The following is a 12,617-nucleotide window of genomic DNA, read 5'->3' as shown; positions in this document are numbered from 1 at the left end:
GACTGGCGATAGAGTAAACTAGTAAATGAGGACTGCTATAGAGTAGACTAGTAAAATGAGGACTTGCTGATAGAGTAGACTAGTAAATGAGGAACTGTAGAGAAGTGGACTAGTAAATGAGGACTGCTATTAGAGTAGACTAGTAAATGAGGACTGCTATAGAGTAGACTAGTAAATGAGGACTGCTATAGAGTAGACTAGTAAATGAGGACTGCTATAGAGTAGACTAGTAAATGAGGACTGCTATAGAGTAGACTAGTAAATGAGGACTGCTATAGAGTAGACTAGTAAATGAGGACTGCTATAGAGTAGACTAGTAAATGAGGACTGCTATAGAGTAGACTAGTAAATGAGGACTGCTATAGAGTAGACTAGTAAATGAGGACTGCTATAGAGTAGACTAGTAAATGAGGACTGCTATAGAGTAGACTAGTAAATGAGGACTGCTATAGAGTAGACTAATAAATGAGGACTTATATAGAGTAGACTAGTAAATGAGGACTGCTATAGAGTAGACTAGTAAAACTGCTAAACAGTAGCAATAAATGTAGACTGCTATAGAGTAGACTAGTAAATGAGGACTGCTATAGAGTAGACTAGTAAATGAGGACTGCTAGTAGAGTAGACTAGTAAATGAGGACTGCTATAGAGTAGACTAGTAAATGAGGACTGCTATAGAGTAGACTAGTAAATGAGGACTGCTATAGAGTAGACTAGTAAATGAGGACTGCTATAGGAGTAGAGGACTAGTAAGAGTAGACGGTAAATGAGACTGCTATAGAGTTAGACTAGTAAATGAGGACTGCTATAGAGTAAACTAGTAAATGAGGACTTGCTATAGAGTAAACTAGTAAATGAGACTGCTATAGAGTAAACTAGTAAATGAGGACTGCTATAGAGTAGACTAGTAAAATGAGGACTTGCTATAGAGTAGACTAGTAAATGAGGACTTGCTATAGAGTAGACTAGTAAATGAGGACTGCTATAGAGTAGACTAGTAAATGAGGACTGCTATAGAGTAGACTAGTAAATGAGGACTGCTATAGAGTAGACTAGTAAATGAGGATCTGCTATAGAGTAGACTAGTAAATGAGGACTTGCTATAGAGTAGACTAGTAAATGAGGACTTGCTATAGAGTAAACTAGTAAATGAGGACTGCTATAGAGTAGACTAGTAAATGGGGAGGACTGCTATAGAGTAAACTAGTAAATGAGGACTTGCTATAGAGTAGACTAGTAAATGAGGACTGCTATAGAGTAAACTAGTAAATGAGGACTGCTATAGAGTAGACTAGTAAATGAGGACTGCTATAGAGTAGACTAGTAAATGAGGACTGCTATAGAGTAGACTAGTAAATGAGGACTGCTATAGAGTAAACTAGTAAATGAGGACTTGCTATAGAGTAGACTAGTAAATGAGGACTGCTATAGAGTAGACTAGTAAATGAGGACTGCTATAGAGTAGACTAGTAAATGAGGACTGCTATAGAGTAGACTAGTAAATGAGGACTGCTATAGAGTAGACTAGTAAATGAGGACTGCTATAGAGTAGACTAGTAAATGAGGACTGCTATAGAGTAAACTAGTAAATGAGGACTTGCTATAGAGTAAACTAGTAAATGAGGACTTGCTATAGAGTAAACTAGTAAATGAGGACTGCTATAGAGTAACTAGTAAATGAGGACTGCTATAGAGTAAGACTAGTAAATGAGGACTGCTATAGAGTAGACTAGTAAATGAGGACTGCTATAGAGTAGACTAGTAAATGAGGACTGCTATAGAGTAGACTAGTAAATGAGGACTGCTATAGAGTAGACTAGTAAATGAGGACTTGCTATAGAGTAGACTAGTAAATGAGGACTTGCTATAGAGTAGACTAGTAAATGAGGACTTGCTATAGAGTAGACTAGTAAATGAGGACTTGCTAAGAGTAGACTAGTAAATGAGGACTGCTATAGAGTAGACTAGTAAATGAGGACTGCTATAGAGTAGACTAGTAAATGAGGACTGCTATAGAGTAGACTAGTAAATGAGGACTGCTATAGAGTAGACTAGTAAATGAGGACTGCTATAGAGTAAACTAGTAAATGAGGACTGCTATAGAGTAGACTAGTAAATGAGGACTTGCTATAGAGTAGACTAGTAAATGAGGACTTGCTATAGAGTAGACTAGTAAATGAGGACTGCTATAGAGTAGACTAGTAAATGAGGACTGCTATAGAGTAGACTAGTAAATGAGGACTGCTATAGAGTAGACTAGTAAATGAGGACTGCTATAGAGTAGACTAGTAATGAGGACTTGCTATAGAGTAGACTAGTAAATGAGGACTTGCTATAGAGTAAACTAGTAAATGAGGACTGCTATAGAGTAGACTAGTAAATGGGGAGGACTGCTATAGAGTAAACTAGTAAATGAGGACTTGCTATAGAGTAGACTAGTAAATGAGGACTGCTATAGAGTAAACTAGTAAATGAGGACTGCTATAGAGTAGACTAGTAAATGAGGACTGCTATAGAGTAGACTAGTAAATGAGGACTGCTATAGAGTAAACTAGTAAATGAGGACTTGCTATAGAGTAGACTAGTAAATGAGGACTGCTATAGAGTAATCAAATCAAATCAAATTTATTTATATAGCCCTTCGTACATCAGCTGATATCTCAAAGTGCTGTACAGAAACCCAGCCTAAAACCCCAAACAGCAAGCAATGCAGGTGTAGAAGCACGTAGAGTAGACTAGTAAATGAGGACTGCTATAGAGTAGACTAGTAAATGAGGACTGCTATAGAGTAGACTAGTAAATGAGGACTGCTATGGAGTAGGACTAGTAAATGAGGACTGCTATAGAGTAGACTAGTAAATGAGGACTGCTATAGAGTAAACTAGTAAATGAGGACTTGCTATAGAGTAAACTAGTAAATGAGGACTTGCTATAGAGTAAACTAGTAAATGAGGACTGCTATAGAGTAAACTAGTAAATGAGGACTGCTATAGAGTAAACTAGTAAATGAGGACTTGCTATAGAGTAGACTAGTAAATGAGGACTGCTATAGAGTAGACTAGTAAATGAGGACTGCTATAGAGTAGACTAGTAAATGAGGACTGCTATAGAGTAGACTAGTAAATGAGGACTTGCTATAGAGTAGACTAGTAAATGAGGACTTGCTATAGAGTAGACTAGTAAATGAGGACTTGCTATAGAGTAGACTAGTAAATGAGGACTGCTATAGAGTAGACTAGTAAATGAGGACTGCTATAGAGTAGACTAGTAAATGAGGACTGCTATAGAGTAGACTAGTAAATGAGGACTTGCTATAGAGTAGACTAGTAAATGAGGACTGCTATAGAGTAGACTAGTAAATGAGGACTGCTATAGAGTAGACTAGTAAATGAGGACTGCTATAGAGTAGACTAGTAAATGAGGACTGCTATAGAGTAGACTAGTAAATGAGGACTTGCTATAGAGTAGACTAGTAAATGAGGACTGCTATAGAGTAGACTAGTAAATGAGGACTGCTATAGAGTAGACTAGTAAATGAGGACTTGCTATAGAGTAGACTAGTAAATGAGGACTGCTATAGAGTAGACTAGTTGTCACGTAGAGTAGGCCAGATGGCTAAACTGGATATCCTAACCTCTATAAAAATAAAAGATGGCGGAACCGCAAAAGTTCTTCTGTGCAAAGGTGTTTATTTACAAGTGATTCCGGAACAGAAAACAACAGTACTGCCATCAACGTCTACCTTATGGGACAGCTTAACAACAATGCTGCCCCATCCACAGCTCAATCCAAAAAATCCCCCTTAGAGACTGGAGAGAGGCTCCTTTTGTAGGGCTAGCCCCTCCCCTCAGAACAATTAACCCTAATTAATTAATCAATTAACAATACAAACCTACATTTTCCATGAACTAAACATACTAAAGGATATACATTGCAACACGGTTTTAAACAATATCACAACATAACATTTACAACATTACATCACTACTGACAATATCTTTCAATATGCCCATATGCATTAATGAGCCATTTGGGACAGGCACTATAAAGCCAACCCAATTCCCTTAGCTCGGGTCCTTTTCCAGCATACCCAGAAGCTACAGAGATGGAGAGAGAGGAACAGAACAAACAAACAATGCGCTCATCCACAACATTGATAAGTATGAAATGCATGCACCAAGACAGAAGTTAAATTGTGTGTCGACCCACATTGTTAACTTATGGTATAATGGCGCAGGGAGGAGTGATGAATATGTGTATATATAAGAACCAAATGCTGCCCGCGGCCAGTGACGGACTTCTACGTCACATTACCTTCCTCCTCTCCTGAAGCGACCATGTTCGGGAGCCTTGATAGGTAGTCCGCAGTAACGTTCTCTTTTCCTGCCTTGTGACGGACACAGAACCTGAAGGGCTGGAGCTCCAGATACCACCTGGTCACACGAGAATTCCGGTCCTTCATGGTCTGGATCCAGGTCAGTGCTCTGTGGTCCGTGTGCAGGTCAAATTCCCTCCCAAGAAGGTAGTAACGGAGGCTATCTAGGGCCCACTTTATAGCCAGGCACTCCTTTTCGATTGTAGAATACCTGGTTTCCCTGGGCAACAGCTTCCGACTCAGGTACAGCACAGGAAGCTCTTCTCCTGGCTCCCCTTGGGCCAGTACAGCTCCAATTCCTACAGCCGAAGCGTCCACCTGCACGAGAAATCTCTTCTTAAAATCAGGGGTCTGGAGAACAGGGAATGAGCACAGTCGTTTTTTTAGTGTCATGAAGGCTTCCTCACACTCCTCAGTCCACTTCACAGGGTTGCTGGCCCCCTTCGAAGTGAGGTTGGTCAGAGGGACAGCGATGGTCGAAAACTGTGGAATGAATCTCCGGTACCACCCTGCCAGACCTAGGAAGGACTTCACCTGTGTCTTGGTTCTGGGTTGAGGGCTATTCCTGATGGACTCCACTTTCTCCACCTGAGGCCGAACTTCACCCTTACCCAGCTGGTAACCCAGGTACTTTGTCTCCTGTTTCGCCCACTCACACTTCAGGAGGTTAAGCGTGAGGCCTGCTTCATGGATCTTCCCCAGGACGCTGCTAAGATGCTGTATGTGCTCCTCCCAGGAGTGGCTGTAGATCACCACGTCATCCAAGTAAGCAGCACAGTAATCGTCACAGTCCTGGAGGACCTTGTCCATCAGCCTCTGGAAAGTCGCAGGGGCCCCATGAAGGCCAAACGGCATGACCTTGAACTGGAACAGGCCCATTGGCGTCCGGAATGCAGTGTAGGCCTTGGATTGTTCATCCAGGGGCACCTGCCAGTACCCTTTGCAGAGATCCAATGTGGTGATGTAATGAGCTCTACCTATTCTCTCCAGTAAGTCATCAATGCGGGGCATGGGATAGGCATCAAACTGGGAGATGGCATTCACCTTACGGAAGTCCATGCAGACGCGCAAAGAGCCATCCTTCTTTGGGACAATGACAATAGGGCTGCTCCATTCACTTGAAGATGGCTCGACAACATCCATCTCTATCATGGTGTGGACCTCTTCCTTGAGGGCTACCACCAGCCTCTCAGGCACACGGTAAGGATGCTGGCGGACAGGGTTCTGGCCAGGTTTCAAACGAATGACGTGTTCCAGGACTTTGGTTCTTCCTGGTCTCTGACTGAAGAGGGCCGGATACTTGCCAAACAGCTGCTTCAGCTCATCTTGCTTGTCTTCTTCCAGGTGAGCCAGTATGACTTCTGCTCGTTCTTTCCATGCCTCTGTGACCCCATCCGACTCATCCTCTTCTACTCTGCGGACCAGAAAGGACTTTCCTTTGGAGAGTTCCTCTTTCTCCTCCCAGGCCTTGAGAAGGTTCACATGGTAGGTTTGCTTCTTCTTACCCTTGTCCGGGTGCAGCACCTCGTAGGTCACTGGGCCCATCTTCCTCCCGATTAGGTACGGTCCTTGCCATTGCGCAAGGAGCTTGCTGGTAGATGAGGGAAGGAGGAGCAGGACTTTCTGTCCTGGCTCAAACTCTCTGTGGCGAGCGTGCTGGTCATAGCCTCTCTTCTGGGCCTTCTGGGCTAGCTGAAGGTTTGCTCTAGCTTCCTCTCGGTACCGTTCCAACCTGTCTCGCATCTGGAGGACATACTGGACAATCCCCTGTCCTGAGGTAGCTACTGGGGAACCTTCCCAGCACTTCTTCAGCAGGTCCAGTGGTCCTTGCACTGGCCATCCATAGAGGAGTTCGAATGGCGAGAAACCTGTCGATGCCTGAGGCACCTCCCTGTAAGCAAAAAGCAGAAAGGGTAACCACTTATCCCAGTCTTTACCAGTGTCAGCCACAAACTTCCTCAGCATGTTCTTGAGCGTTTGATTGAATCTCTCTACGAGCCCATCCGTTTGGGGATGGTAGGGAGTAGTCCTCAAGCCTTTAATGCCCAGCTGTCGGTGGAGTTGAACCATCAGTCGCGAGGTGAAGTTTGTCCCTTGGTCCGTCAGGATTTCATCTGGGATTCCTACACGAGAGAAGAGCTGAACAAGAGCACTGATTATCTTTGGAGTGGTTATGGAACGGAGTGGGAAGGCTTCTGGGAACCGGGTGGCATAGTCACAGATCACCAATATATACTTGTAACCTGCACTACTCTTCTCCAAGGGTCCAACAATGTCCATTGCAATTCTCTTGAATGGGGTAGAGATAACTGGCAGTGAACATAGAGGAGCCCGTTCAGACCTACGGACAGCACTGGTTTTCTGGCACGTGGGGCATGATTTGCAGTATTTTTGTACATCAGTATACATGGAGGGCCAAAAGAAACGGGAGCCTAGCCTAAGATAGGTCTTATGTTGCCCTAGATGGCCTGCCCATGGAACTGTATGTGCAAGGTTGAGAACAAGTGGTCTACAGGTAGATGGCACCACCAACTTCCTGCTATCTGCCTCTGACCCAAGGTAGAGTATGTGGTTGTCTACTGTGTAAATCCCCCCACATAAAGATTGACTGTCCCCAGCTAAGGCCTTGTCAAACAAACATTTCAAGGTTGCATCAGACTTCTGCAGTGTAGCAAAATTTTGTGGAACATCCCATTGCACCTCTAACCCAGACACATCAGCAACAGGTACAGGGGTTCCCACATACTTCTCAAGACGCCGCTGGCGGCGTGACTTTCTGGGCCCTTTGGTTCCCCCCTCGCACAGACTATCACACAAGTCAGGCAGAGGTTGTAAACCAGCTTTGGCCTGGGCACGAGTGACAACTGAACATGCCATCTGAACATCAGACTGGCAAACTGACTGCTCATATAGCTGACCCCCCACACTTCCCAACAGATCAGAGAGTACAGGCACATCCCTCCCCAAAATCATCTCAAAAGGTAGCTTCTCCATTACCCCAACTTTGAGGAGGTATTTCTGACCCTGAATCTCAACTGTGAGCTCAGCTGTGGGCTGCTGTGACTGGTCACCATGGACACATTGGATCAGTGTCTGATGACCATAATCAATGTCATTAACAGGTACATTACCTTTTCTGATCAATGACAGGGAACTGCCGGTGTCAATCATTGCAGTAAGACTTTTACCATTCACTTTTACAGGTACCAAGCATGACCCTTCCCGAGTCTGTCTATTCTGAACACCATCCCCCTCTCTGGGTACATAACAGTAACCTGAGAGCTTGGATTTACGTAGCGGACACATTGAAGCTTTGTGCCCCTGCTGCCGGCAGTAAAAACAGGTCAGACCCCTCCCATCAGAGCGAACTGCATGATCCCTTACCTCCCTCCCAGACACATAACCCCCAGAGTTACCTCCACCATCTCTGGCGTTTCTGATGTCCCTTGTGTCTCTGAGACTCCTTGGAGCGGGTGCTGCAGGTTGTGGTGGGCCCCCTTTACGTGCATTAAGATACTGCAGTGCAAGCTTGGCCGCCATAAGCCCGTCCTTGGGCTCGTGCTCTCGGACCCAGGTTCGAATGTCGTGTGGTAGAACTTGTAGAAGTTGCTCGAGGATGATGACCTCCCCGATTTCGTCCTGTGTCTTCTCCCCCGGTCGAACCCATCGTCGGTAGAGACCCTTGAGGCGGTGGTACGTCTCTGTCGGCGACTCACCCGATGGCGTTGATGCAGCTCTGAAGCGTTGACGGTAGGTTTCCGGTGAGATGTCAAACTTCACCAGCAGCGCTTCCTTCAAGCCCTTGTAGACATTGGCCAGCCCCTCATCCATTGCTGTGTAAGCCTCTAAGGCCTTGCCCGTGAGCAATGGGACAAGCCTGCAGGCCCACTCTACCTCAGGCCACTGCCACGTCTTAGCCATACGCTCAAACCTCAGCAGGTAGTTTTCAATGTCCTCCCCCTGCTGGTATGAGGGCATCTTTGGCTCCTTCCTCAGGAATGCTGGAAGATGGACGTTAACACTGCTGGACTGGTCTCCTGGTGCTGGCCTCATTACTGCTTGGGGTGCCTGCTGTGGAGTTGAAGTCCCTGCTGCATCGAGCCTTTGTCGTCCTGGTGTTGGAAGACCCAATCTTGGGCTCTCACTGACGAGTTCCGCCTGGTGGGGAGCTGTGAGGATAGATTGGCGTAGGCCACGTAACTCCTGCTTGAGGTCTTCGTCCCTCCTCTCAAGGCAGGTGAAAAGTTGCTGAAAAAGGGTTACCATGGTTGGGTGTGGTTCTGGTCCCCCAACTGCTCCTTCAGTCAGCAGCTCACCCAGTTCTGGTTGTCTTTGGCCCCGCGGTCGGGCTCCTAGTTTCTCATACTTGACCTCTTCTTCACCAGACGATTCCATGGTATTCCACCCCGGTTCAACTTCAGGTACCTTTTCTGACAGTTGATGCTGTTGCTGAGAACGCAATCCTGTACGCATTCCTTTACCTCTCTTGTTGGAATTCACTGATTTGCGGTACGCCATCCCACCACTGCCACCATATGTCACGTAGAGTAGGCCAGATGGCTAAACTGGATATCCTAACCTCTATAAAAATAAAAAGATGGCGGAACCGCAAAAGTTCTTCTGTGCAAAGGTGTTTATTTACAAGTGATTCCGGAACAGAAAACAACAGTACTGCCATCAACGTCTACCTTATGGGACAGCTTAACAACAATGCTGCCCCATCCACAGCTCAATCCAAAAAATCCCCCTTAGAGACTGGAGAGAGGCTCCTTTTGTAGGGCTAGCCCCTCCCCTCAGAACAATTAACCCTAATTAATTAATCAATTAACAATACAAACCTACATTTTCCATGAACTAAACATACTAAAGGATATACATTGCAACACGGTTTTAAACAATATCACAACATAACATTTACAACATTACATCACTACTGACAATATCTTTCAATATGCCCATATGCATTAATGAGCCATTTGGGACAGGCACTATAAAGCCAACCCAATTCCCTTAGCTCGGGTCCTTTTCCAGCATACCCAGAAGCTACAGAGATGGAGAGAGAGGAACAGAACAAACAAACAATGCGCTCATCCACAACATTGATAAGTATGAAATGCATGCACCAAGACAGAAGTTAAATTGTGTGTCGACCCACATTGTTAACTTATGGTATAATGGCGCAGGGAGGAGTGATGAATATGTGTATATATAAGAACCAAATGCTGCCCGCGGCCAGTGACGGACTTCTACGTCACACTAGTAAATGAGGACTTGCTATAGAGTAGACTAGTAAATGAGGACTTGCTATAGAGTAGACTAGTAAATGAGGACTTGCTATAGAGTAGACTAGTAAATGAGGACTGCTATAGAGTACACTAGTAAATGAGGACTGCTATAGAGTAGACTAGTAAATGAGGACTGCTATAGAGTAGACTAGTAAATGAGGACTGCTATAGAGTAGACTAGTAAATGAGGACTGCTATAGAGTAGACTAGTAAATGAGGACTTGCTATAGAGTAGACTAGTAAATGAGGACTTGCTATAGAGTAGACTAGTAAATGAGGACTGCTATAGAGTAGACTAGTAAATGAGGACTGCTATAGAGTAAACTAGTAAATGAGGACTTGCTATAGAGTAGACTAGTAAATGAGGACTTGCTATAGAGTAGACTAGTAAATGAGGACTGCTATAGAGTACACTAGTAAATGAGGACTGCTATAGAGTAGACTAGTAAATGAGGACTGCTATAGAGTAAACTAGTAAATGAGGACTGCTATAGAGTAGACTAGTAAATGAGGACTTGCTATAGAGTAGACTAGTAAATGAGGACTTGCTATAGAGTAGACTAGTAAATGAGGACTGCTATAGAGTAGACTAGTAAATGAGGACTGCTATAGAGTAGACTAGTAAATGAGGACTGCTATAGAGTAGACTAGTAAATGAGGACTGCTATAGAGTAGACTAGTAAATGAGGACTGCTATAGAGTAGACTAGTAAATGAGGACTTGCTATAGAGTAAACTAGTAAATGAGGACTGCTATAGAGTAGACTAGTAAATGAGGACTGCTATAGAGTAGACTAGTAAATGAGGACTGCTATAGAGTAGACTAGTAAATGAGGACTTGCTATAGAGTAGACTAGTAAATGAGGACTGCTATAGAGTAGACTAGTAAATGAGGACTTGCTATAGAGTAGACTAGTAAATGAGGACTGCTATAGAGTAGACTAGTAAATGAGGACTGCTATAGAGTAAACTAGTAAATGAGGACTGCTATAGAGTAAACTAGTAAATGAGGACTGCTATAGAGTAGACTAGTAAATGAGGACTTGCTATAGAGTAGACTAGTAAATGAGGACTTGCTATAGAGCAGACTAGTAAATGAGGACTTGCTATAGAGTAGACTAGTAAATGAGGACTGCTATAGAGTAGACTAGTAAATGAGGACTTGCTATAGAGTAGACTAGTAAATGAGGACTGCTATAGAGTAGACTAGTAAATGAGGAGGACTGCTATAGAGTAAACTAGTAAATGAGGACTGCTATAGAGTAGACTAGTAAATGAGGACTGCTATAGAGTAGACTAGTAAATGAGGACTGCTATAGAGTAGACTAGTAAATGAGGACTGCTATAGAGTAGACTAGTAAATGAGGACTGCTATAGAGTAGACTAGTAAATGAGGACTGCTATAGAGTAGACTAGTAAATGAGGACTGCTATAGAGTAAACTAGTAAATGAGGACTGCTATAGAGTAGACTAGTAAATGAGGACTGCTATAGAGTATACTAGTAAATGAGGACTTGCTATAGAGTAGACTAGTAAATGAGGACTGCTATAGAGTAGACTAGTAAATGAGGACTGCTATAGAGTAGACTAGTAAATGAGGACTTGCTATAGAGTAGACTAGTAAATGAGGACTGCTATAGAGTAGACTAGTAAATGAGGACTGCTATAGAGTAGACTAGTAAATGAGGACTTGCTATAGAGTAGACTAGTAAATGAGGACTGCTATAGAGTAGACTAGTAAATGAGGACTGCTATAGAGTAGACTAGTAAATGAGGACTGCTATAGAGTAGACTAGTAAATGAGGACTGCTATAGAGTAGACTAGTAAATGAGGACTGCTATAGAGTAGACTAGTAAATGGGGACTGCTATAGAGTAGACTAGTAAATGAGGACTGCTATAGAGTAGACTAGTAAATGAGGACTTGCTATAGAGTAGACTAGTAAATGAGGACTGCTATAGAGTAGACTAGTAAATGAGGACTTGCTATAGAGTAGACTAGTAAATGTGGACTTGCTATAGAGTAGACTAGTAAATGAGGACTGCTATAGAGTAGACTAGTAAATGAGGACTTGCTATAGAGTAGACTAGTAAATGAGGACTGCTATAGAGTAGACTAGTAAATGAGGACTGCTATAGAGTAGACTAGTAAATGAGGACTTGCTATAGAGTAGACTAGTAAATGAGGACTGCTATAGAGTAGACTAGTAAATGAGGACTGCTATAGAGTAGACTAGTAAATGAGGACTTGCTATAGAGTAGACTAGTAAATGAGGACTGCTATAGAGTAGACTAGTAAATGAGGACTGCTATAGAGTAGACTAGTAAATGAGGACTGCTATAGAGTAGACTAGTAAATGAGGACTGCTATAGAGTAGACTAGTAAATGAGGACTGCTATAGAGTAGACTAGTAAATGAGGACTTGCTATAGAGTAAAGTAGTAAATGAGGACTGCTATAGAGTAAACTAGTAAATGAGGACTGCTATAGAGTAAACTAGTAAATGAGGACTTGCTATAGAGTAGACTAGTAAATGAGGACTGCTATAGAGTAGACTAGTAAATGAGGACTGCTATAGAGTAAACTAGTAAATGAGGACTGCTATAGAGTAAACTAGTAAATGAGGACTGCTATAGAGTAGACTAGTAAATGAGGACTGCTATAGAGTAGACTAGTAAATGAGGACTGCTATAGAGTAGACTAGTAAATGAGGACTGCTATAGAGTAAACTAGTAAATGAGGACTGCTATAGAGTAGACTAGTAAATGAGGACTGCTATAGAGTAGACTAGTAAATGAGGACTGCTATAGAGTAGACTAGTAAATGAGGACTGCTATAGAGTAGACTAGTAAATGAGGACTGCTATAGAGTAGACTAGTAAATGAGGACTGCTATAGAGTAGACTAGTAAATGAGGACTGCTATAGAGTAGACTAGTAAATGAGGACTGCTATAGAGTA

General features: G+C 43.2%; 1 protein-coding gene across 1 annotated transcript; it reads right to left on the bottom strand.

Moving 5' to 3' along the window:
- Positions 1–4,235: 4,235 nt before the first annotated feature.
- LOC116359314 (uncharacterized) lies at positions 4,236–8,903 on the bottom strand. The gene has a single exon (XM_031812159.1). It carries the CDS (start codon positions 8,891–8,893, stop codon positions 4,301–4,303), a length of 4,593 nt encoding a protein of 1,530 aa, XP_031668019.1. The 5' UTR covers positions 8,894–8,903; the 3' UTR covers positions 4,236–4,300.
- Between the last annotated feature and the right edge of the window lie 3,714 nt (positions 8,904–12,617).

The sequence above is a fragment of the Oncorhynchus kisutch genome, unplaced genomic scaffold (genome assembly GCF_002021735.2).
Source record: "Oncorhynchus kisutch isolate 150728-3 unplaced genomic scaffold, Okis_V2 Okis02a-Okis13b_hom, whole genome shotgun sequence".
Taxonomy (NCBI): Eukaryota; Metazoa; Chordata; class Actinopteri; order Salmoniformes; family Salmonidae; genus Oncorhynchus; species Oncorhynchus kisutch.
This window is presented reverse-complemented; position numbering and strand designations above follow the sequence as displayed.

Excerpts from the sequence above, each read along its gene's own strand:
- LOC116359314 (XM_031812159.1), bottom strand. The coding sequence starts at position 8,893 with ATGGCGTACCGCAAATCAGTGAATTCCAACAAGAGAGGTAAAGGAATG.